We start from the raw sequence: 25,655 nt of genomic DNA on the forward strand, positions 1-25,655 counted from the left end.
TGTCCTGAGTGTGAGGGATGAAGTAATGAGAGGAGTCGAAGATGACTCGAGGTTCCTGGCTTCCGTTGAAGGCGCAGGGGGAGAAGCCAAGGAGGAAGGCCAGTGTGAAGGAAAGAAGGTGGGAGCAGGGGTCCCAATGGGAAAGATCTCAGTTTTACAGGCGTTGAGGCAGAGACCATTGGATGTGCACTAGGACTGGATGGCAGATAGGCAATCAGGGATGATGTAGAGTGCAAGAGGGTCAGTCGGGAGTCTGAAGAAGAGCTGTGCGTCGTCTGCGTAACACTGGAAGTTGGAGGAGAAAGAGGAGATGAGGCATTCAAGGAGAGCAATGTAGATGTTAAAGAGCCAATGGGAAGTATACAGCTCTGGAGGAAACATCAGATGAAGATGGAAGTAGGAGAGGAGAAGGGGCCCAGGATGACTTGGGAAGAGCGATTAGTGAGGAAAGAGGACAGCCAATCCAGTGCCTGTTTCGAGATACCAAGTGTATTGTGAAGCCTTTAGGGAGCTTACATAGTCTCTTAATGGAGCTTGCATACTGTCCCATGCACTTGCGCATATTGCATATCCAGATGCGTTTTTTGATTGTGCGTGTTAATCAGACACAGTTAAGTAGGAAGTGCTGTCAAAAGTTCGAGTTGAATCGATGAACGACAGTCGGGCATATTTCTGATTTAACAAAAGAGGTTTTCTTATGGATGGACACTGAACTTGCACCGTGAAAAAGAACGATAAAACACAAGATTGCTTCCTGGTGTTTCCACTGTAGGAAACAATTTTTTGGCAAATTAAAATTACTCACTCCAGGCTTGTCTCCTGGGACACAATCACCCTTTCTTGCCTCTCGGTTTCTTTGCTGACTGCCTACTTCTTCTTGCCCTGGTTGTGTGGAGGCGTACTCTTCTCTTGGCGCCTACGTGTACTGGCACATTAGGCTTGTGCAGCAAACGTAAGAATGCTGGGGTTTTGCTAGGCTAAGCCCAAAGTTTTCTGCCAAAGGCCATGTCACTTATTATGGTCTGTTCCATGACCGGGGATGTGGAGCCTGCCTTTCTACCCTACCGCCCATATTGCTTCTACCACCTCAATGAGTTTAGATGATCTCGTTCCTAAGTTGTCTACTTACTCCCTACCTCGTTCTATTCTAGTCTACTCTCCCACCTCCCCATTACTTTGTTCATCTACCCATCCTCCTCTCACACCTGTGAACATTAGGGTGGGTCTGCTCCTCTTCTGTATTCCACAAGTCTCCATAAATGTATTTTTCCACTTCTCCTTGAATGCACTCACATTCTTCTCTAGTTACCTCCAACCTCCTCCTGGCACTTCCCACCTCCTTATCACTCCTTAAGTGTCTGCCCCACCACAACCTTACTCTTCCCCTCCTCCTGGCTCCTAATGCTGTTCCTCCTCAACACCTCCTTATTCTCCAACTCCTCCTGATACCCACTTCACCTCCTTGTGCTTCCTCTTATTTCCTGTCTTTTCTCCTGCTTTCCAACTTTACCTTCTTAAGTCTATCCTTCTCCCTTCAGCCTCCTACTCTACTCTCCAGCTCCTCCTTAATATCCTTCCTCATGCCTTCTTCACCTTGCTTCTACTGTCTCTGACCGCACAAAACGTTCTGCAAGACCATCTGCCTTAAATAGGGCCTAAACCCACCTCCAATCTTGACAAACAAGATTCAGGTATGCCTCTTTTTCTCTAAAGTAGGATTGTCGCACTGTTACTGACCCACCGCTGGCACGTGTCTCACAGGCTGAGCCTATAAATGGCCACTTCACCATGCTAGATTTGTCTCTCATGCAAGTGTGAACCCATTGGAGTGAACTGGAGCGATGTGCCCACACCCCTGCTTGCATTCTCCCTTTAGCTAGCCCGAGTCTACAGCATATACATTTCTCCAGTGCTACATATACGCTTAAGTTGTTATTTTGTTGTATGTTTGCAAAGCATTTCTGAATCCTGTTCTGCCTGTACGTTTGCACTAATGGTCATGCCCTAGCTTACTAGGGACAGAAAGTGCTTGTATCAACATGGGACTTGGACTTGGCTGGATTTTAGGGTTCCTCTGGATGGCAACAGTGGGAACTGGTGATTTCAATGGATCCTTTACTCCCACAGATTCCTCATCTTGGAAAAATTCTCTCCAGCGCCAGCTCTCTTTGGAAACTTTTTCATCCAGGGCAGAGTGCAGGTCTGCAGCAGCTCTGCTTGTCGGCCATGACATTGGTGTGAATTCAAGGGCATCATCTACGGAGCAAGCAGTGCCCCATGATCTCTTTTCCTTTTCCCCACACACTTAAAATGCTAATTTGAAACACTATAAGATTTTTGTGATTTTTGTTCATTGCAGCATGTCTAATATCCTGAAGGATTAAGGGAGGCAAATGTACGTATTATAGCCCCACAAGGTGAGTTTATACTGCCTTGGGGAGGAGTATAAGACGGAGGACTGTGGCTCTTGCCAGCCTGTACATTTGAATGCCCTCTTCGAGCATGCTACTGAAAACTACCCCATTGTCCACAAAGGCAGGAGAGAAGCCCATTTAAATAATCTGCATCTATGCTTTTGACCAAGAAGACCCATTTCCATGAGTAGCCGCTAGATGTCTTCTCATGCAGCATCCAAAGAAAAGTCAACAAGCAAGAGGTCCCACTCTCCCAGTGATACCTCGAACAGTACTCTTCATCTTCTTCGTATAAATAGCAGAGTCACTCCAGCTCCAGGGAAACTGATAACTCTTCAGGGGATTCACCTTTTCCAGTAAAGTTACCTTTCACCCACCAGCTCTTCCATCCCTGAGTAGTGGGAGGACTTCACGCACCCAATGCTAGACATCCTCGCCTTGGCCCTGGTGTTGAAGTTATAGCCCGCTGCACTACCCAACAGAGGCATTTCCAAACATATGCCTGTTAGCTGAGTTCTGACCCCACATGTGGAGACTGCTCTACCAGGAGCACCGTTAGTCTCCAACCTCAGGTGTCAAAGCCAGGGCGTCTGCTTCCTCTGCTAGAGGACTGTTTGGTGCCGACACTTGGCTAGACTGTGCTCCATTTTCCAGTAGTCAATTTATATTAAAGATGGGCCAAATCTTTAACAAGTTTGGTGATCCGCTCTCATATGGGTTTGAGCCCTCGGACTCAGGAGATTTCCCTAAGGAGTTCTTTGATCAGGTTGTGGCTCAGACTACATTGGTCTATGACTTGCTGGATGCAACAGGTGTGAATACCTTGCCAGAAATTGATGTAATGCAGCCCTCGCTCTATGGGAAATACCATATTTCGAGTGGATTGTGTCCTCCAACGTATTCCTCATCTTAGATGTATTCCATCCAGCTTTGCTGCTCTTCGGAATTTTTTTCGGCAGAGGGTGCCGTGCGTCAATGTGGTCGAGTCGATTGTCCCTCGAACGCTTCTGTCGAGGGTGACGTCATCGGCTGTATAAGTAGCACACGCGGCACCCGTTGGTCTCAGTTCCGTTTTACTGCAGTATACGTTGCTTCGGACATTCGGCGCGCCTCAAGTTCTGTGAGAAGATATATAATAACGAAATATGTCCTCGTCATCGACGCCGACCACGACCCCGAAATCGGGATTCAAAAAGTGCAAATCGTGCGGGTCAAAAATGTCGATCACGGACCCGCATCGAGAGTGTTTGTAGTGCCTCGGAGAAGGCCACGACATGGAGGCCTGTACGAAGTGTCAGGCGATGACGGGGAAGGCCTTGCGAGAGAGGAGAGGTAAGCTACAGGTAGGTCGAAAAACCGATTGAAAAACCTCTAGCGTCGAGTCAAGATCCCGTGAGGAGAATTCTCCTCGACGCAAAAGCCATCGATCAAGGTCTTGTAGCGATTCCCATCGCTCGTCGTCTTCGTCAAAAAGATCGAAGAAACAACGCCACAGGTCTCCCTCCACCTCGTCGTCAGACGAGTCTCCAAAAAAGATGAAATGCCCCACGAAACATTCGTCTACCGAAGAGTGGGAAGCATTCAGGGTCAAAATGAGGGAGGTGTTTGAAAAAGCAAAGCCTCGGTCCGCGCCTTCTCCGGAAGCCGGCCGGGAGCATCATCGCTCCGACACTTGCGCGCCCTCGAGCCCGGGTGATTGAAAAAGGAAGGATAGGGAACCTTCTAGGACGCCGAGTGAAAAACGCTCGAGTCGACTGCTCGAGGTCATCGACGCCGTCCGAGACCATCATACCTCGAAGGGAAAATCTTCGAAGGTCGCCTCGACGCCCTCGAAGGAGACCCTGTCGACAACCACAGTGTCGTCGATGCCGTTATCGACGTCAACGCCGAAACCCTCAGCGCCAAAGGCTCCAGCCAGGCCAGCGAAGCCAGGAAAAGATAAGGAAAAGATACCAAACCTGTATTGTCCTCAGAGCCAGGTACTAGACCTCTTCCTCCTCCTCTCCCAGAGAAGGTTTTCAAGCCTCTCCCCAGAAAGGAGTTTTTCAAATCCCTGACCTCAATTTTTGAGGAACAGGAGAGATATGATGAGGAGAATGTACCTTTTGGGCTGGAATATGGCACCCCAAATGTCCCAGAATGCTTGATTTCAGAAAAAAGCAGAATGAGGGACTTGGTGGAATCATTACACAATGCAAGTGGCATTGACACATCTCCTGAAAACGACTTTGGCAGACCAGAAACAGGAGAGCATGCCAGTCCATCATACCGTCAATTAATGACAAAGGTAGTAGATTACTTAGGATGGGCTAAACCATCAGCCCAATTCATCCAGGATGATTTACCAGATATATTGGACCATGGTCCCACTGAAGACCCAGTACTACCCTTTCATGTAGCCCTGCAAAATAGGGTGGCCAAAAATTGGGAAACTCCGGATTCTATTCCTCCGGTAAATAAATCCCTCACCTCAAAATACTGCCCGGCCAGTAGCGACCCCGGCTATCTGTCCAAACACCTAACTCCCGAGAGTCTGGTCGTACAGGCAGCCACAGATTCTAACAAACTTGCATACCCGTCTATCCCTCCAGACAGGGATGATAAGCGTGTGGATGGTTGGGCATGCAAGGTATTTTCAGCCGGGAGCATGGCATTAAAATCTGCCAACTCCACATGTGCCTTGGCAAAATTGTCGTACACTCTTTGGGAGTGCATTGCAATGGCGGCGGAGCACATACCAGAAGGGGAAGAAAGGGAAGGGGTTCCTAGCCATCGTTGGAGATGGAAAGGAAGCCATGCAGGAATCCCTTCAATCTGGATTGGACACTGCGGATAGTGTAAGCAGGTCCATGGGCACTAGCACGGTAATGCGCAGATGTGCGTGGTTACGGAAGTCGGGTTTTGCACCGGACGTACAGAACTGCTTTCTGAACATGCCTTTTGACGGGTCTCACCTTTTTGGCAACAAAGCTGACGAGAGCCTTGAGAGGTTGCAGACCTCAAAAGTAGCTGCCAAATCTTTAGGAGCTGCTATTAGTCAACCTCAGCCTTTTCGTGCGCAAGGACAGTCATGGAGGGGACAATCCTATCGTTACTACACCTCATATGGAAAGGCGAGAAGAATGGCCAGTCAGAGGGGCCAGAAAAAGGCCACTCGTGGTGGACGAGGAAAACGTGCTAAACCAGCTCCAGCTGCAGCCTCTCTGCCGACAGCGGCTGCAACATCTGCTATAAAACCTCTCTGAGGACTTGAATCACAAAACACCTGTAGGGGGCAGGCTGTCACAGCATCTGCAAGAATGGCAAGCCATTACTTCAGATGTTTGGGTTCTAGAAATAATAGCCCAAGGTTACTGCCTTCCTTTTCTAACGCAACCTCAAAGTAATCCACCAGGGAGACACCCGTTGAAGTCTTCAAACCCGCTCCTACAGCAGGAAGTTTTAACCCTGCTGGAGAAAGGTGCTATAGAACCAGTACCTGCAGGAGAGAGGAACAAGGGATGGTACTCCCCGTATTTTTTGATCCCCAAAAAGGACAGAGGACTGAGACCCATCTTGGACTTAAGAAACTTGAACAAGTTTCTCAGAAAGGACAAGTTCAAGATGGTTACCCTTTCTCAGATCCTTCAGGCCTTTCAACTTCAGGACTGGTTGGTGTCATTGGACCTCCAGGATGCTTATTTTCATGTGCCGATTCATCTCAAACACAGAAAATACCTGAGGTAAGTAGTTGGCGACTCACATTATCAGTTTCGAGTCCTGCCTTTCGGGTTGACCTCCGCCTCGAGGGTCTTCACCAAGTTAATGGTAGTGGTGGCAGCGCACCTCAGGAGAGGGGGGATTCATGTCTACCCCTACCCGGACGATTGGTTGATCAGAGTGCGTTCTGCCGAGCAAGCACTGGACCATCTGAAAGTCACCTGCCACCTCCTCCACAAACTGGGCTTCTCCCTCAATTTCAAGAAGTTACAGATGACACCTTCCCAACAGCTTCAGTACATAGGAGCTGTATTAGACACGTTCCTGGGAAAGAGCTCGCCTCCCAAGTCGAGGACTCGAGACATTCTTCAGATGGTTTCCAAATTCCAAAATGCCCAAAATCTCCAGGCTTACGACTTTTTAAGGTTGCTCGGCCTCATGGCATCCTGCATCTTTCTGGTGCCAGAGGCACGCTTGAGGATGAGATCCCTTCAATGGGCCCTAAAGACTCAGTGGTCCCAGTTCTCGGGTCAAATGACGGATCTTCTTCAGATTCCGAACAATGTCAGACAAGACCTTTTATGGTGGACCTGTACAGAGAACATCCTAAAAGGAGAACCTTTTTGGCAACCATGGCCGGAGATCACAGTAGTGACGGACGCCTCACTCCTGGGGTGTGGAACTCATGCCTACGATTTGATAATCAACGGTCGTTGGTCTCCATCGGAGTCCAAACTATATATCAACCTTTTAGAGCTGACGGCAATCAGACTAGCGCTGAAGGCCTTCCTGCCATCTGTCGGGGGAAAGAATGTCCTGATAATGACGGACAACACAGTGGCCATGCACTACCTAAACAAAAGAGTAGGTGTGGGGTCACTACCTCTGTGCAGAGAGGCAATGCAGCTCTGGTATTGGGCGATTCAGGAAGGAATCTCTTTAACGGCAATTCATCTAGCCGGGCAAGAGAATATGACGGCAGATGCTCTGAGCAGGCAGAGCACGGTATCCCACGAATGGGAACTGGCTCAGGAAGTCATTCAAGAGATCTTCGCCCTTTGGGGAACCCCTCAAGTAGACCTGTTTGCAACCGGAATCAACCGAAAATGCAAAAGGTATTGCTCAAGGGAATTGCCCCAGAGAGGAGCCCTGGGGCACGCGTTCATGGTGGAGTGGAATTTCCTCTATTGTACGCGTTCCCTCCGATTCCCGTCATTCCTCAGGTCATCAGGAGGCTGAGAAGGTTTCGGAGCCGCATGATCCTAATTGCCCCGGATTGGGCCAGGAGAACGAGGTACCCAGACCTTCTAGACATGTCCATCTGTCCTCCAGTACGTCTTCCTCAGAGAGAGAACCTTCTCTCTCAAATGGAGGGTCAGGTTCTCCATCCAGAGGTCAAAACGTTCAACCTTCATGCTTGGTATCTGAAAGGCTGAGGTACAGGGATTGGAACCTTCCAGATGACGTAATGGAGGTGTTGCTTTCGGCAAGAAGGCCAGCAACATAGTCTGTATACCGTTGCCGTTGGAAAAAGTTTTGCAACTGGTGCAGAGAAAAGAATGTTGATCCTTTCCTATGTTCTATTCTGGAAGTATTATCTTTCCTTCTGACCCTAGCACATAGAGGTCTGAATATCGGAACAATAAAAGGTTACCTTGCGGCTCTTTCCACTTTCAAGCGCTCATCGGAAGAATGCTCCTACTTCAAAATTCCTTTGATAATACAATTCTTAAAGGGACTCACTAATGTGTTTCCTACTCACCCATTTCAAGTACCGATCTGGGATCTAAATTTAGTCCTAAAATTCTTAATGTGTGCTCCTTTTGAGTCTGTGCACACGTGTCCATTAAGATTACTAACGTGGAAAACAGCCTTCTTGGTTGCTCTAACATCAGCAAGAAGAATGAGCGAAATTGCAGGCACTGTCTTCTGGGCCACCCTATACTGTGTTCCATAAGGACAGAGTTGTGTTGAGGGTAAAACCATAATTTTTACTGAAAGTAATATCTGATTTTCATTTAAGTCACAAAATTGTCTTACCCGCATTCTATCCTCCACCCCATCCTTCGAAGTAGGAGGAAAGATTACACAGGTTGGATCCGAAAAGAGCTCCAACTTATTCCTCATTGCCCTCCCATCCTACCCCTCTGTAGATTTTTCCGGGTTATTGCCATCTCAAATCTCGCAAGGCTCATACCTGTCTGCCGGCACAATCTACACAGTACAAGATCAAAGATAAAAAGGGGAAAAACAGAACTGAGGCCAATGGTCGCCACGCGTGCTACTTATACACCCGATGATGTCACCCTCGACGGAAGCCTTAGAGGGACCATCGACGCACGGCGCCCTCTGCTGAAAAAATTTCCGAAGAGCAGCAAAGCTGGATGGAATACATCTAAGATGAGGAATACGTTGGAGGAACATCCAATCGAAAGAACTTTACCAGTTGGTAAGTAACTTGTTCTTCGAGTGGATTGTGTCATCCAACATATTCCTCATCTTAGATAGACTCCCAAAGCAGTATGGACAATTCCTCTGGAGGAGGGGGTAGATTTTTCGATACTCTTAGATGGCTGAGTATAGTACTGCTTTTCCAAAAGTTAGCACCCTAGACTGGGAAGCATCCAGGTTATACAATTTTCCATAAAGACAAAGTTGTCCTACAAGTGAAGCCTAATTTCCTCCCAAAGGTGGTTTCTGAATTCCACATCACTCAGAAGATTACCTCACCTTCATTCTATCCCCCTCCCCATCCGGGGAAAGAGGAAGAAAGGCTACATAGGCTGGACCCAAGGCGGGCTTTGAGCTTTTACATCAGCAGACTTGCTAGGATTAGGCAAGCAGACGAACTGTTCGTAGATTACTCAGGGCACACATTGGGATGACGGATAACAAAACAGACCATTTCCAGATAGATTATTTTGGCCATTCTGTAATGTTACAAACTGGCAGGGAAAGAGCCTCCTCAAAATCTTAGGGCTCATTCAACCAGGGGTATCACAGCCTCTTCGGCCCTCCAAAGAGGGGTACCGATTCGAGACATATGTGCGGCTGCCACATGGTCGTCTGCACATACCTTCACTACATTTTACAACCTGGATTCCTCCTCTAGCCAAGAGATTAGATTTGGCAAAGCTGTGTTGCACTCTGTTCATTATTGAAGGGAAACATGGCAATTTTACTCCCACCTCCAGTTACACACCACTGCTATGGGAGTCTATCAAGATAAGGAATACGTAGGAGGACACAATCCCTTCGAAGAACAAGTTACTTAGTTCTTTCGATGGGGTGTTCCTCTGACGTATTCCTTATCACCCCTCCCATCCATCCCCTCAGTAAAACTTCCCTTGTGGTTACAGCTTACGCTCCTTCAGAGTCAATAACCAACTCATGTAAAGCAACTGTTAAACTTCAAAACGGAACTGAGCAACGGACACTGCGCGAGTCTATTTATACGCACGATGACATTGGCGCCGATACAGAGGCTGTCCAGGGAAATCGGACCGAGGGACGTCGACGCGCAGCGCCCTCTACTGAAAACAAATGTCTGAGGCCAGCAAGCTGCAGATGATAGCGTCCGTTGCTCAGTTCCTCTTTTTCTCTAAAGTAGAAGGATTGTCTCACTGTTACTGACCCACCGCTGGTACGTGTCTCACAGGCTGAGCCTATAAATGGCCACTTCACCATGTTGGATTTGTGTCTCATGTAAGTTTGAACGCATTGGAGTGCACTGGAGTGATGTGCCCCACACCCCTGCTTGCATTCTCCCTTTAGCTAGCCCGAGTCTGCAGCATATACATTTGTCCAGTGCTACATATACGCTTAAGTTGTTATTTTGTTGTATGTTTGCAAAGCATTTCTGAATCCTGTGCTGCCTGTACGTTTGCACCAATGATCTTGCCGTAGCTTACTAGGGACAGAAAGTGCTTGTATCAACATGGGACTTGGACTTGGCTGGATTTTAGGGTTCCTCGGGATGGTAACAGTGGGAACTGGGGAGTTCAATGGATCCTTTACTCCCACAGATTCCTCATCTTGGATAAATTCTCTCCAGCGCCAGCTCTCTTTGGAAACTTTTTCATCCAGGGCAGAGTGCAGGTCTGCGGCAGCTCTGCTTGTCGCCCATGACATTGGTGTGAATTCAAAGGAACCATCTACGGAGCAAGCAGTGCCCCATGATCTCTGTTCCTTTTCCCCACACACTTAATATGCTAATTTGAAACACTCTATAAGATTTTTGTGATTTTTGTTCATTGCACCATGTCTAATATCCTGAAGGATTGAGGGAGGCAGATGTACGTATTATAGCCCCACAAGGTGAGTTTATACTGCCTTGGGGAGGAGTATAAGACGGAGGACTGTGGCTCTTGCCAGCCTGTACATTTGAATGCCCTCTTCGAGCATGCTACTGACCACTACCCCATTGTCCACAAAGGCAGGAAGAGACGCCTATTTAAATAATCTGCATCTATGCTTTTGACCAAGAAGACCCATTTTCATGAGTAGCAGCTAGATGTCTTCTCAGGCAGCATCCAAAGAAAAGTCAACAAGCAAGAGGTCCCGCTCTCCCAGTGATACCTCGAACAGTACTCTTCATCTTCTTCGTATAAATAGCAGAGTCACTCCAGCTCCAGGGAAACTGATGACTCTTCAGGAGATTCACCTTCTCCAGTAAAGTTACCTTTCACCCACCAGCTCTTCCATCCCTGAGTAGTGGGAGGACTTCACGCACCCAATGCTAGACATCCTCGCCTTGGCCCTGGTGTTGAAGTTATAGCCCGCTGCACTACCCAACATAGGCATTTCCAAACATATGCCTGTTAGCTGAGTTCTGACCCCACATGTGGAGACTGCTCTACCAGGAGCACCGTTAGTCTCCAACCTCGGGTGTCAAAGCCAGGGCGTCTGCTTCCTCTGCTAGAGGACTGTTTGGTGCCGACACTTGGCTAGACTGTGCTCCATTTTCCAGTAGTCAATTAATATTAAAGGCGGGCCAAATCTTTAACAAGGTTGGTGATCCGCTCTCATATGGGTTCGAGCCCTCGGACTCAGGAGATTTCCCTAAGGAGTTCTTTGATCAGGTTGTGGCTCTGACTACATTGGTCTATGACTTGCTGGATGCAACAGGTGTGAATACCTTGCCAGAAATTGATGTAATGCAGCCCTCGCTCTATGGGAAATACCATATTTCGAGTGGATTATGTCCTCCAACGTATTCCTCATCTTAGATGTATTCCATCCAGCTTTGCTGCTCTTCGGAAATTTTTTCGGCAGAGGGTGCCGTGCGTCGATGTGGTCGAGTCGATGGTCCCTCGAATGCTTCCGTCGAGGGTGATGTCATCGGGTGTATAAGTAGCACGCATGGCGCCCATTGGCCTCAGTTCCATTTTTCCGCAGTATGAATACAGTGTGAATACCTTGCCAGAAATTGATGTCATGCAGCCCTCGCTCTATGGAAAATACCATATATCTTTCCAAAAACCCATTGCCAAAGCTGTGGAAACCCTTGGTTGCCCGTGCACATGAAGCTTTTGGTCCAGTTTCAACTTGCCATCATCCTTGAGCAATGTCCACCAAGTGAGACACATCTTCCCTTTACCCTGTAAGATGCTGCCCTAGTCCACGCTGCTTTGCAGAAATTTGCTTCTGCTCCAGTGGTGGACTGGGTCCTTTCCAAAAAGCATTGCCTGACTTCCTCTGATCCAGCGGTTTTTCCACTCATGCATTAGAGCCTTATGGTACATGGTTGAAGTTTGCTACTTCCCCCTTTTTGCCCCTGGACAGGACGTGCAACAAACCTGATGCAATTTGTTTGCTTCTGTTAACTTTGACTGGAAAGGCCACGTGTGCCCTGACCAAAAACAGTCTGTGGGTGTGCTCTCAGAAGCTACAGAGAACTTCCTCACGCACAAGATGAATTATGGGTTTTCCTCTATATTGAAGAGTGGCACAGTAGATGCTGCTTTTATGTCTGGGCACAGCAGAATATGTGGCTCATGCTATGGACACAGGAACTGTCGCTCACGGCCTTACTGTACGAGGGCTTCTTAGTTCTCCCTTTATGCCCAGACAAAACTCCTTGACATGCCATTTTATGATAACCTTTTTGGGGCTAAAACAGATGAGTCCCTATATATGTTATTCAGGGCTCCATGTCCACAGGAAGAACTTAAAAATTGCTATCCAACAGTCTACTGCCAAAACTACTACGAGCTGTTCCTACACCCCTTTCGTCACTGTGGTAGAAGGCAGGCGCTATGGCGAACAGTTTTAGAGGGGTTTGCCTCTGCAAGGTTAAGGCAGAGGTCCCACAGAGGCAGAGTTGCCGAGACCACTGCCTTTTTGACAATCCCCGGTACAAAATCCATTTAAATTGTACTTTGTCCACTTCACTCCAGTGGCAGGGTGGTTGACTCTGTCAGACAGGAGCTGCACCACACCTGCAATGCCGGGGCCTCAAAGGTTGTGTCACGTGGCTACTGCCTCCTTTTTATCCAACACCCATCCAACCAACCTCCTTCAGGTCCTTCCCTTCCCTTGGACTCCTTCCTACTGGAGCAGATTTGGCAACTTCTGGCGATGAACGTCGTAGAGCTGATACCTGCCTCAGAAGAATGAAGGGTTGATGCTCACTACGTTTTTTTTGTACTGAAGAAGAACAGGATCTATGTCCCATCATGGATCTGCAGTGTCTGAATTTGTATCTGTGCATGGACAAAATCACCAATGCCACCTTGACCCAGATTCTTCAGGCCCTCTGGCTACAGTACTAGCTGGCGTCACCAGACCTTCAAGATGCCTACTTCCATTTGCCACTCCACTCAACGCACAGGAAGTACCTGACATTCGTGGTTGGGAACACCCATTACCAGTTGAGGGTCCTGCCCTTTGGCCTCTCCACATACCCACGCATATTCACCAATATTTTGGATGTGGTTGCTTCATGTCTCGTGAGGGAGAAGATTCATGGCTTTCCCTACCTGGATGACTTTAACATTGAATTTGCACCCTAGATCCGGTGTTGGCCCACGTGTGCCACCCCTGCCATCTTGTGTTTTTGCCTGAACTTGAAGTTCCACGTCACAGCATCCAACTCTCTCCAATTCATTTGGCCATTTCTGGACAATGAGGGCACTGTCTTTTATCCAGAATAATGGGTGCCAGATATCATGCAGATGGTTTAAGTACTCCAAACCTAGAATTCTGTCCAAGCCTCTGCATTTCTGTGCCTTCTGGGCTTCAATGCATCCTGCATCTTGTTCGTGCCTGGGGCTGAGTTGTACTTAAGGTTTCTGCATTAAAGGCTTTGCTGTCAGTGGTCTTCGTTTCTGGCGAATTGACAAATGTGTTGCAGCGTAACACAGGACCTTCTGTAGTGGGCCCTGCGAGACAATGCGTGAGGGGAGAGCCTTGTCAACAACCTTGGCCTTACTTGACGTTTGATCTGATGGTGAATGGACTGTGGTCCTGGAACACCTTAGTCTGTTTGAACTGTGAGTCATCAATCTAGCTTTGGTTACCTTACTTCTATGACAGCACGTGCGTGCTGGTACTGATGTAAACCACAGTGAACATGCATTACCTCTTCAAGGGAGGTTGTGTGTGGTCGCAGGGAAGTTACGTGACTTTAGTTTTGGGCTCTGAAAAACGACCTCTCTCTACTCCTGCCCATCTTGCTGTGACAGAGAATGTGGTTGTGGTCGTCTTGAGCAGGCGAACATTGGTTTACCATGAATCTGGGCTCTACCAGGAAGTTCTGGATGCAAAATTTAGTCCTGGGGCGGGGGAGGGGGATGCCTCAGGTGCACCTCTTCGCCTCCAGTGCCAACAGGAAGTGCAAGGTATCTGTTGCAGGTACTTTCCCCTGCAGGAAGCTCAGAGAGACACATTGTTAAGTGATGCTTTGTTCTTTTCTATACATTCCCCGCCCCCCAATTCCTCTCATTGTGCTGATTTTCAGGAAGCTGTAGAAGTTCAGGTCCACAGTGATTTTGATTGCCCCGAAGTGGGCCCAGAGGAAGTGGTACCTGGAACATCTGGATATGTATATCTATCCACAATGGTATCTCCCAGCAAAGCTCTACCTGCTCTCCCAGTCAGAGGGCCGAGTCATCCACCCGAGCGACAACACCATCAAACCTTCATACTTGGCTGCTGAGAGGCTGAAATATAAAGCATGCAATGTCCTAGGTGCATTCTTCTGCCACCACCAAATCCATCTTTGCCTGTAGGAGGTTTAGGTTTTTCGGATTGATTTTGAGAAGGTTTGGCCTTTACTGTTAATTTTCTGCTACCCTTGGCCCACAAGGGAATTCATTTTGGCATTGTGCAGGAGTCCATGGCTGCTAATTCAGTCTTTAAGATGACCAAAGAGCAGGGCTAGCCCTTTTTCTATCCCCACTGCTTAGCAGATGGCTCTTGGAGGATCTGACTAGTGTCCACCGCTCAAATGTGTTGTTCCTGCATGGGATTGGAACCTTATTTTAACAGTTCTCGTGGTGGCTTTTGCTTGGTCCCTTGCATTCGTGTTCTTTCAGGTTGATCACCCTCTGTGATTTTCTGGGATGCTAGGCTGATGAGCAAACTCCAGGTTCCATTTGTGAAGTTTTCATACCTTGTTTTCTCTAAAATAAATTGACTATGGGTGAGACTGATCTTCCTTCCCATGGTCATGTTGGGTGTCCATCTCTCACCGAAGATTAATCGTCCTGTTTTTTACCCTCCACCTCACCCATCTAAAGTGGAGGAGAGGATTCACTGTCTGGATGCCTTGAACATACCCCAAGGGTATTGTGCTTTTGATTTCCACATTTTGTAGAATGAAAAAGGAAAATTGTACAGCACAAAAATGTAATGTTTGCAGCATGTATGCACAATTTCAAAAAGTTATAGGTAGCTACTTAATGTATAGTATTTCACTTCTAATGCTCCTTTTGTGTCCAGCGACTGAAAATAATCTAACCTAAAGGAATTTGCTTCATATAATTGATGAGCAGCGTTGGAGCCACTGGTTCTGTGGGTACAGGAAATGAAAGAATTGACATGTATTTATAGATCCGAGTAATTATAATAAGTAGCAGATGGATTAAATACTATATTGTCTTTTTTAGCTGCATTTGAGCAGCATTTCAGAAATTTGTATCCATATTTTAAAATGACAAATTGTGCACACTATTGTTGCTATACACTGGATGGTCTCCCTTCTGGGCTGTTTGCTACTATCTTTCTTGGAGTGAGGACACCAGAAGCGATGCCCAGCTCTTTATAGGTTATGCTGGGGCCCGAGGATGAAGGAATGTTATTAAGCGGACCGGGTCCAGTTGGATCGTTCTCTGCATTTCACAGTGATACTATTTGGCCGAGGAAGAAGTGCCAAGAGGGTTCAGGTGCCTGCCGGCTGACTGGTGTCCTTACTTTGGACAACTGTCGGATAGCTAGATGGGCTTCACAGCACATATGAGTCAAGTACTACTGCATGAGTTTGTTGTCTGGGCAAAACGTTCACTTTGGCTGTGTTGGTGTTCCTTTTCCCTGGTGTAGGTGGTGGTTTCTCACTCTTCTCTCTCGTTAGGGTGGTGTACTACTTTGGGAGTCCCATCTAAGATGAGCAAGGAATCCATTAGAATAATAAATAACTTGGCTCTCAGTGATGTTATTTCTGATAGACTTGTCCCTCCTCCCACATATTTATTTATACACAGGAGAACAATGCTCTTTTGATCATAAAAGAACGCAAAATCGATAGGAAATCCGATTTGACTGGAAGCAGTGAGCTTCTTACAATGGGTTGAGTTTGAGAGAGCAAGGGACAATACATAAGTAAACTTCCAAAAAAGGTAGCAGACGCCCCACTCTAGAAAGAACATGGTATGATAACCTGTTCTGTGTTTTTTTTCCAACTTTGAGAGTCCGCAGCCATCGCTTTTTGCTCACTGTACTTTTCACAAAGGAGGAATATCCATGTGCATATCAGTCTTTGTCCCGCCACAAGGGCAATCCAGCATCAAAATGCCAGGCAAACCTCCTTTGAACAAGAGTGCCAACAGCAACCCCAAACATGTGTTTCAGCCTTGTTGGGCCTCATCAGTTAACATTGCTAGATTAAGGACAAGGAACACTGGACATGTTTAAGTGCAGGTAGGCAGTACGACCATCTGTGCTCGGGATGTGACCATGATGGACGAAGTGCTAGAGTGGAGGCAGAGAAAGTGAGGGACATAGGCAGGTTAGAGGCGAGGGGGAAATGTTAGCTTGCAGGCAGATGAGAGGTAGGTTAAGAGGGTAACTCGGCAGTGAGGAGGTAGGCTTTTAGTTTGGGTTTGAACAAATCCATGTGGACTGTTTGCGGATGTCGGGTGGAACAGAATTCCATGCAATTGGAGCAAGAAGGGAGAAGGAGCAGAAGCAAGAGGAAGCACAGGGAGGGCGATGAACCGCAAGGGTAGTTGAGGCGGCAGAGCAGAGAAGGCTTGTAGAGTTGGGTAAAGGAGAATTGATACAGTGGTGCCTTACCATGGATAGATGTGTGAACCAGGAGAAGAACTTTAAATCTGGCCCTGTTTTGCATCGTCAGCCATCCTGCCTGTTGACGGTACGGGTAAGTAGGTGTGAAGGAGCGGGTTTCAAAGTGTAGCAAAGTTTTGTGTGTTTTTTTAATAATTTATTTTTGCATTTTGCCAACCGCAAACCAGAACATGCTCCGAGTCCAATTCCCTCTTGGCACCCCCCACCCACCACAAAAAGTTTTCATACAAGCAGTATATGACAGTCGCATAGCAGTAAGTATCAATGGAGTTATTAGAATCTTCAGTATTCTCTTTCTGTGATTGTAATCCGGTATTGTACATATGGGCCCCAGATCTCCGGCAGGCGAGCATGTAGGGGCACAGTACGGCTAAATGTGGTCTCAGTGTCATAGCAGTAAGCAACATCCTGTAGCCACTCCTGAGGACTGGGTGAGGGACCCCTCCCCACAAGACATGGCCACCCTCCTGCTTGCCAGCGCCAGCAACCGTCCGGCCAAACGTCTCATTGCAGGCTCCAGGGCCCTTGTGCATTCTAACAAGGCAACAATGGGATCTGGATCCAGGGGTTCCCCAATAATCTGTGATATTTTCGCAAGGACCTCTACCCAGAGCCCAGATATCCGTGGGCACTCCCATGCCAAATGGTGAAAGGTGGTGGGAAAGTGTGGATCCTGGCTGGTGCATGATATGTCTGGTGCAAAAAATTGAAATGGATAAGCTTATATTTGGAATTTCAAGACACTTTTGGATTTGCTTTAGTACATACGCCCATTCCTCGTCCCCAATAGGGCCTCCCAAAGCTGTCTCCCACCTCCTTCGCTGGGCCAGCCCCTCCCGTGCCGTGCCAACCATCACTACTTTATAGATTTGAGAAACCGGGGGGCCGTCCCCCTGTGACTGCATCACTCCGTGCAGCATAGGTCAAGTTGGTGGCTGCACCGGAAATGTGGGAAGGAAGTCCCTGAGCGCCAGCTGCAACCGGAAATAGAGAAAGACATCTAATGCCAAGCAACCCCACCTCACCTCCTCCCAAAACCCCCACCCCCGTTCTCTCGCCTGCTGAACTGTTAGGAAAATCCCCTCTATGAAGCGATGGCCAAGCGTCTCAATTCCCAGCTTACTTGCCCACTGCAGATCAGGGTAGCAAAGTTAATTATCTTGTCGAGAGGACAGAAAGCATAGATTGGGAGACCAAAGAGGATGCTGGCACAGTAGTCCAATTTACAGAAGTACAGAGTGGTTAAGAGATGCTTGTGGGTGTTGAAAGGAAGGAGCTGCATGATTTTCCTAATATTTAGGAGGTTGAGTCGAGCTGCGGTTCCAATTTTGGAGATGAAAGTAGAGAAGGTGTTAGAAGGGTCATGGATGACGCTGAGGTTTCTAGTTGAAGAAGAGTAGGGGAGAGTGTCAGGTGGGAACTGGAGAGGCAGAGTAAGAGATGAGAGAGAGCTGCTGGCATGGAAGAAGAGCACCTCTGTTTTAGTAGAGTTTAACATCAGAGAGTGGTAAGCCAGTGTAAAGAGGAGCAGACCCAAGGCAGAGCCTTGTAGAACACCAGCAGTTAGAGGAGTGAGTTGAGAGGTGCTATTGCTCGAGGAGACTGAAAATTAGTGAGGTGCAATGTAGGATTCAATCCAGGCAAGGGTTTGATTGCAAATTCCAAGAAGAGAATATTAAGGAGGTCAGAGTGATCGACGGTGTCCAAGGCAGCAGACCGGTCAAGAAGAATTAGGATAGAGGATAAGTCAGAGTGCTTAGCAGAGACGATGAAGTTGGGCACATTCATAAGAGATTTTTCCATGGAGTAACAGGAGTGGAAACCTGCTTGTAGACGGTCTCGAAGGTATTGGATGTCTAAGAAATTGGTAAGATGGTTGAACACAATAATTTCAAGCACTTTAGAGTAGTGCGGAAGGAGAGGCACAGGGCGAAAGTTAGCCAGTAGGTTCGGGTCAGCCCCTTTCATTTTTTTTAGGAGAGGGGTTACCATGGCTGTATTGAAAACAGAGGGAAAGCAAGCCGAGTCGAAGGACCGGTTGAAGAGTTCAGCTGGGTGAGAGGCCACTAAAGGGGCAATAGGCTTGACTAGCTGAGAAGCAAGAGGGTTTGATGGGGCACAGGAAGGGTTGGCCTTCATCAGTATAGATAGTACTTCACCAGTATTAGTGTGACTAAAATGGGAGATAGAGGCAGAGGATGATAGTAGAGTAGGCGGAGTGTTACATGTAGGAGGAAGGTCAGGAGAGTCTCTAATTTTGGAAATGTTTGCAACAGAGTATTCAGCCAGGTAATTCACAGTGAAAGTGGAGTTGATGGCTGTAGGCTTAGGAGGAGTGAATTTAGGATGCCCTGTAGTCTGCTAGAGGATCTTTCGCTCCATCTATTTTCGCAGCAGCTGACGCATGTCTATGCGGAGAGGTCGCATGAATGGGTTAACCCATGGGTGAGGATGCTGAGACTAAGCGGTGAAAATAAGCAGTGAGTGGCAAGTGAGAGGAGAATAAGTCATATAGTAGGAATTGGAAGCTGGAGAAGACAGTGTTGCTGGAAGAGGTATCGGATGTAACGGAGGAGAGTGAGAACTGTAGGTCTGATCGAAAGGGGGAATGGCAGAAGGTTTACATTTCCTTTTAGTAATAGGTGAAGCAATATTCCTCATCACCTTTCCAGTCGTCTCCTCTTGACAAATGGTGTGTTCACCTCTTGCAGTTGTAAGATCTCTCAACTGATGGAGTGGGAACTGAGGTAATGGGGTGCTGCTGACATCCCATCTGGCATCAGGGATGCCCTTTGGCACTGACGCACAGCCGCAATATAGACCTGGTGGCTGGAAAAGCTTCCAAACACAGCTGTGCTGGAGAACATGCATCTTAGATGATGAATCAGTGGGAGGAAGAAATAATCACACTGAAGCGACATTACTGAAAGGTAAGTAATATGTTCTTCCATGTCACCACGGCCCCTAAAAGGGACAGAAGCCCAAATAGGTTCCATGTGACAAGACCCAACCCCTCGGTAGAGTTAAGCCAGGGAGATCTTCCCCACATTGCCCTCGGGCCCATAATTTCTCAGTAGGTAGTAGCACCTGGCACCTGTGGCTCCACCACCATACACCACGAGTGCCTTTTTGCATGGGACGAGTAAGCAGTTAATCTTAACTGTGAAATGCATTGTGTTTTCACAGTGAATTTTTATTTACAATGTCTTTCCCGCCCCTCCCAGGGTACAACAGATCCAGTTACTGGGACGTGATATGAAGGGGCCTGCTCATGACAAACTTTGGAACCAGCTTGAAGCAGAAATACACCTACATCGTCACAAAACAGTTATTCGAGCCTGTCGAGGTCGCAATGACATGAAGCGACCCCTTCCGGTGCCACCAGGACACGTATGTTAATTCTGAATCTATTAAGGAAAACTTCTAATCTTTCTAATGACGCTAAATAAGTCAGTCTATTCATCATATTAAATTAATATGTTAGTTGTATTTATTTATGGCCTGTAATCTGTAAATCTATGCTGTTTTTTTATACCCTTAAATTATAAACTTGACAATGAGTCACCCTGATGGTGCGTTTGCAGATCACACGTGTATTTATATTGTGTTTGCAAATCACATGTGTATTTTTATTGGTTTTTCTTCGGTTTATTTTATGTTTGTTCGTACCTGTGGTTCTTGCTTTGATTCTGTCTGGTGGAACTTCCAGTACTGACAATGGGCGAGTAGCATGAACACTGCAATGAAATGAGTTGCCTGTGCATATGCCCAAACTTGCTCATAAAGTGACTCAACAACTAGTCACATTTCAACTTCTTAAACAGTCTATCCTTTATTAAGTATGTTTAACGACTTTTTCACAAATCATGTACTTGCTTCAGATGCATTAGGCCACTGATCCATCCTATCAGATGGAACTATGGTTATGTATTAAGTTGATAAATGGCAGTAGTACGCGGTATGTATCACGCTAACATAACATAAATGTTTACTTGAGGCTTGAACCAAATACATGTACTTCTACGGCCTGTCATCTTTCCTCCATACTTATGGGAGTTCCTGCGGAGCAGGGATGGGATTGGAGCCATAGCAAGCTCAAGCTCATTTCCCCTCCAAGTATTTAGAGAACGCAGGGGCAGGCTACATGCGCACAGCGCAACCATGCCCATACCCCACCTCTCACGCTACTTCCCCCTGTCCATTTCTCCAGGTCAGATGCTTGACACAGCCCTCTTATGTTTTTTTTCTTCTTTAACCACTTCCACCGGGTAAACTCTTTTTATTTATTTTTTGTATTGCTTCTTCTCCTGCTCCCTTGCGTTTTATACCAGTTAAAGGGGGGTTTCCGTATGCACCAGGTGACACAGGTTGTTCTCAGTGGTGGACCTACACACTCTTTGTTTAGAGTGTTTGAGCCTGCTCCTCGTTTGGACTTCTCTGCACTCTGTGACAACTTTTCTTTTACATCCCTCAGAAGTTGACTGACGCGGTGGGAGAACATCTTTCAAATGAAGGTACTCGATCACCTAAAGACCTGCGTAAAGTCCAATAGAGTGAGTACGACTATTTATTTTTTTACTTCTGTACCAGGCTGACCGCAGGGAACCTTGGTTTCTGATACAGCTTGTACCAGGGGTTCCGTTCTTGATGGCGTTTTGCTTCAAACTGGACTTTGGTCCTTGGCCTCCTCTGCTGCACTCACCGAACAAACACTCAATGCCCCAAAAAGGACCCCAGCATCAGTAGCCTCACTCTGCAGATTATCTCTGGGGGCAAAGTGGCATTTATGGTGTCCAAGACCATACATTATTCATGGCAGGCCATTGCTCATCGTGTCTCAGCTCTCAGTCTCCAGGGTTGGATTCTGGCCATTTGCTGGGTGATGCATCTCTGGCAATTACGTCAGAACACTGAGTTACACGGATTTCTTTCACCCCATCATCCTTGTGTGCTGGGGCTCCCACCCTTTTCTCCCCGGGTAGAATGGTCTCAGAGCGTGAGGGGGTATTCTTCCCCCTCTCTCTGTTCCTATTGCCTATCAGCAGTTGGGCCCGAGATCCTAACCAGAAACGTCCACTCAAGGACCCTCGAGTGAAGACAGGTTCTTCAACAGGTTCCACGAGCTAAAGCAGTCAGGTTCAAGAAGGTGATATTTTAAGTCCCTAATGAAAGAAGTGCTGTTTCTGCTCCTCAACCAATGGAACCCCGGATCAAAACCACAGTTCCTCAAATAGTAACAACAGAGACGCCACCCCTCCATCATTGGGCACTCAACCCACCTGTCCCACTCCTCCTACTACTGAAGGATCCACCTCCTCTCCCTCCTGACGATGATGCAATGGATGACCAGGATGACTCCTAGGTTGACAGCAAGGAAGTACCCATGAAAGTCAAAGCTTTCCACGACCGAGTACAAGACCTGATGGAGTACATGGGGATGTTAGTGCCAGAAGCTCTACAGACGGGCTAATGATATCCTCTCATCAGTCCTTTCGCAGAAGGCATCAGAGAGGTAAGGTATACACCTACAGCCGGACATGGTGGAATAGCCATTTAAAATGAGGGGAAAAAAACGGCCACTGCTCAGTCGTGGCAAAAATAATACATATGAAGTGCAGGTCTCTTCCAGCAACAAAAAGCTACGTGTGATGAACCACTCTCCTAATCACTCCATGATAGTGGCGGCAGCTACACTGTTTGATAAGAGTCCAGTATATGCTTCCTTGTCTTCCTCTTCACAGAATCTTCTAGTGCGAAATGACAATCTTTTAAACAATGCAGGGAAGAAAGTTTACCAGAACTCCACTCTGAGCTTTAGACACGCCTATGCTGAAGCAGTCATGGTACCAGCCAAGCTTAAGTTCTGGAAAGAGCTGGGCGACTACGATTCACTCCTCCGTCCCAATCTTCAAGCAGGGTTCAGCTGAGGCTTGACAGAAGCCCAATCGAGTAGCTCAGCACATCATGGAGACCGCCTTTTACCACTTGGACACAGCTGCTAAGGGTATGTCCCTAGGTGCGTCGTAGGCGACAAGAACTGCTCAAAGGCATCAAGTGTCAATCGTTCATACAGGAGCAAATAATGGACCTTCCCTTTGATGGGGTGGAGCTTTTCAATCCGGATACGGGCAAAGAGCTAAATAAAAAGAATTGTGCACAGACTTCAGTCTTTATCATCTCGAACCAAGCCCCCCACAAAACCGGGGGCTCTGGGCTGTTAGACGGTTTTCCACTACCAAGAGTTCAGGAGGTTTTAGAGACGTTCACAACTGCCTGCATAGAGAAGACAAATCTCTGAGCGCTCCTCATAGGAAGCAACCACGTCTGTCCCCCAGGGATTATTTTCCCAGCCCTCCCCATAATCAAAACCATCTTAAATGATGTAAGCACATATCAAGGCCACACATGGGATGTGTGTTCTCATCTTGCCCAATGAAAGTCAATGACCGGCAACAACTGGTTCCTGTCAGTATTGCACAGGGGCTATCCCCTCACTTTTCCTCCATTCCTCCAATGCCCCTCCAATCACCCTCAAAGCTGCTAAGACTGTCACTGGAGACATCTAAACTGCTCTCATAGAAGCAATAGAAAGGGTACCTACCTTGGAAGAGGGTTGAGGTTTTCAATTCATGGTTCTTCACAAGATTGAAGAAAAACAAGGCTGGCATGCAGACAATGATAGACCTTTCCCCCTTCAATCTTTTCTTATCCCAAGAAAAGTTTGAGATGATTACGTCTCCTACCATCATCCCTTCAGCCAGGTGACTGGCTAGAAGCGGTGGACCTGTAGGACACATATTTACATGTACCCATTTGGCCTCCCCACCACAGTGGCTCTCCATAGGACACAATCATTATCAGTACAAAGTCTTGCCTTTCGGCCTCAGCTCGACTCCATCCGTGTTTGCCAACTGTGTTTTCCAAGCTGATGGCAGTGGTGGCGGCATTCCTATGCCTGTAAGGCATTCACTTGTATCCTTACTTGTATGACTGACTGATCAGAGCCCAGTCCTCAGCCCAAGCATCAGAACATCTGCAATATTTCCTAGAACTGATGTATGCGCTGGGCCTATCAGATAATGTAAATAAATCATTGCTCATCTCGTCGCAGCAGCTAGAATTAATAGGTTTCATCTGGGATTCAACGCTGGTAAAGTCTTTCCTATAGAGACATGGATAAACGGCATACTGGAGACGGTCTCATTGTTCTGTTGGGACTGAGAGTGGCACATTGCTTGTACCTGTGGCCAGGCTGCAGATGCCGGCAACCTGGTTGTGAATGTTGGACCCTCTAACTGAGACAGTTCCCATCCCCTCGTGGCTGCAGTAAGATCTTCAGTGTGGTCATCAGGAACCTACGTCTATGCACTGCCTTTCAGGACCTTTCTTACCAGTTCACCATCACGACTGACTCCTCCCTGCCAGGTTGGGAAATGACGCTGGGGAGACTATCGGGAACACAAACTTCTTGGAGTTAAGAGGGTTTCCTATTCCTACAGGCTTTACTGCCAGGGATAGCGGGTTTCATGGTGTTGATACTGACACAGTGTAGTAACAAAGTTGTACATCAACAAGCAGGGATGTACCAAATCTGTGAAGTATTGTGCTCTAGCAGTGAATTTATGCGAATGGGCACTGAGTCGTATTTTCGTTAATGGCAGCCCACATGGCGGAAACAGGAAATGACCATGTGGACCAGCTGAGCAGAAGATCGGCCGCCAACCACGAGTGGGAACTGAGCGGAAATGTTCTCTTGTAAATGTTTGTGTGCAAATGCCATCCCCCGGTGGATCTATTTGTGACAGAATGGAACAACTGCTGCCATTGCGCATCTTGGAAGGGAAGAGGGAGAGGTTCATTGGGGCACGCTTTGTCAAATATCGTGGAACAATCTGTTCTCATATGTGTTTTCTCCTCTTCCTCTGATTCCGAGAGTCTTGCAGAAATTCATATCCTCCCGCCAAACTGAACTCCTGCTGCTAGTTCCTCTTTGGCCACAGATGCACTGGTTTGCAGACCTACTGCTTATGGTTAGCGGAACACCTCTCCCCCTCCTTCCAAAGTTTCTTCACCAACAGGGGGGCAAGGTGGTTCATCCCTGCCCAAAATCACTCTGGCACGAAAAGCATTTACCTATGGTCACTTGGGTTTATTGGATGACAATCTCAGAGTGATAGGGGCTTCACAGAAACCCTCCACCCACAATATACAGGAAAATAGCTTTGTTTCTGCCATTGGATGTTGCATAAGGAAAAACATCCCCTGCAGAAATCCATAGTGTACATCCTTTCCTTCTTGTCAAATCCTTGTCCAAACAGGGACCAAGTGTCTTCCTACCGCACATATCTTGCAACGATTGGGGTATTACCTCTGAAATGAAGACAGGCTAGTCTCTTTCACTATCCCAATAATCAAACAAATGTATGGTGTATTGGTCACCTGTTCCCGACCACCACTCGACATCTGATTGCGAATTGGAACTTAAACGTAGTGTTGACAGGTCTTGCAAACAAGCCATGCGAACCAATGGTGTCAGTTGATTTAAATCTGGTCACCTGGAAGACCTCCTTTTTGGTGGCATGCTCCAAGTCTCATCTTTTGGAGAACTGTATCTTTCGTTTCACCAGGACTAGTTAGCACTGCCTGCGCATCTGTCATTTTTATCCATGGTAGTCTCGGACTTTATAAATCAGGAAATCACATTGCCAGTGTTTTTTCAAGACTCCTAATCGGAGGCCGCCCGAATATTGCATACTGTAGATGTTTGCATTTTTTTGGGGTACTATCTCGCGAGGAAAAGGCTCACATATCTCAGAGAGATGATTTGTCACCCTTGTGGGAGGCATCCGGGCAAGCAATTGGCTAAAACAACTATTGCAAGATGGATAGTTTCTTGCTTTTCCTATGTCAATGAAATCCAAGGCAAGTCACCCGCTCTGGGTCTGCATGGCCCTATAAATAGAGCAAAAAGAGTATGGCAGTAGACTTCCAGTGTTGCGTGCCTTGAGTGGCCTTGTG

The 25,655-nt window shown here is 47.3% G+C and overlaps 1 protein-coding gene across 2 annotated transcripts in view; it reads left to right on the forward strand.

Annotated features, from left to right (window-relative positions):
• Positions 1–25,655, forward strand: part of GOPC (golgi associated PDZ and coiled-coil motif containing) — a 594,673-nt gene that overhangs the window by 391,529 nt on the left and 177,489 nt on the right. For both annotated transcript variants that reach the window (XM_069606625.1, XM_069606626.1), the window contains one exon: positions 19,862–20,027. In XM_069606625.1, the coding sequence (XP_069462726.1) occupies positions 19,862–20,027 (166 nt within the window). The remainder of the gene's footprint in view (positions 1–19,861; positions 20,028–25,655) is intronic.

The sequence above is a fragment of the Ambystoma mexicanum genome, chromosome 4p, assembly GCF_040938575.1.
Source record: "Ambystoma mexicanum isolate Mex_15411 chromosome 4p, UKY_AmexF1_1, whole genome shotgun sequence".
Taxonomy (NCBI): Eukaryota; Metazoa; Chordata; class Amphibia; order Caudata; family Ambystomatidae; genus Ambystoma; species Ambystoma mexicanum.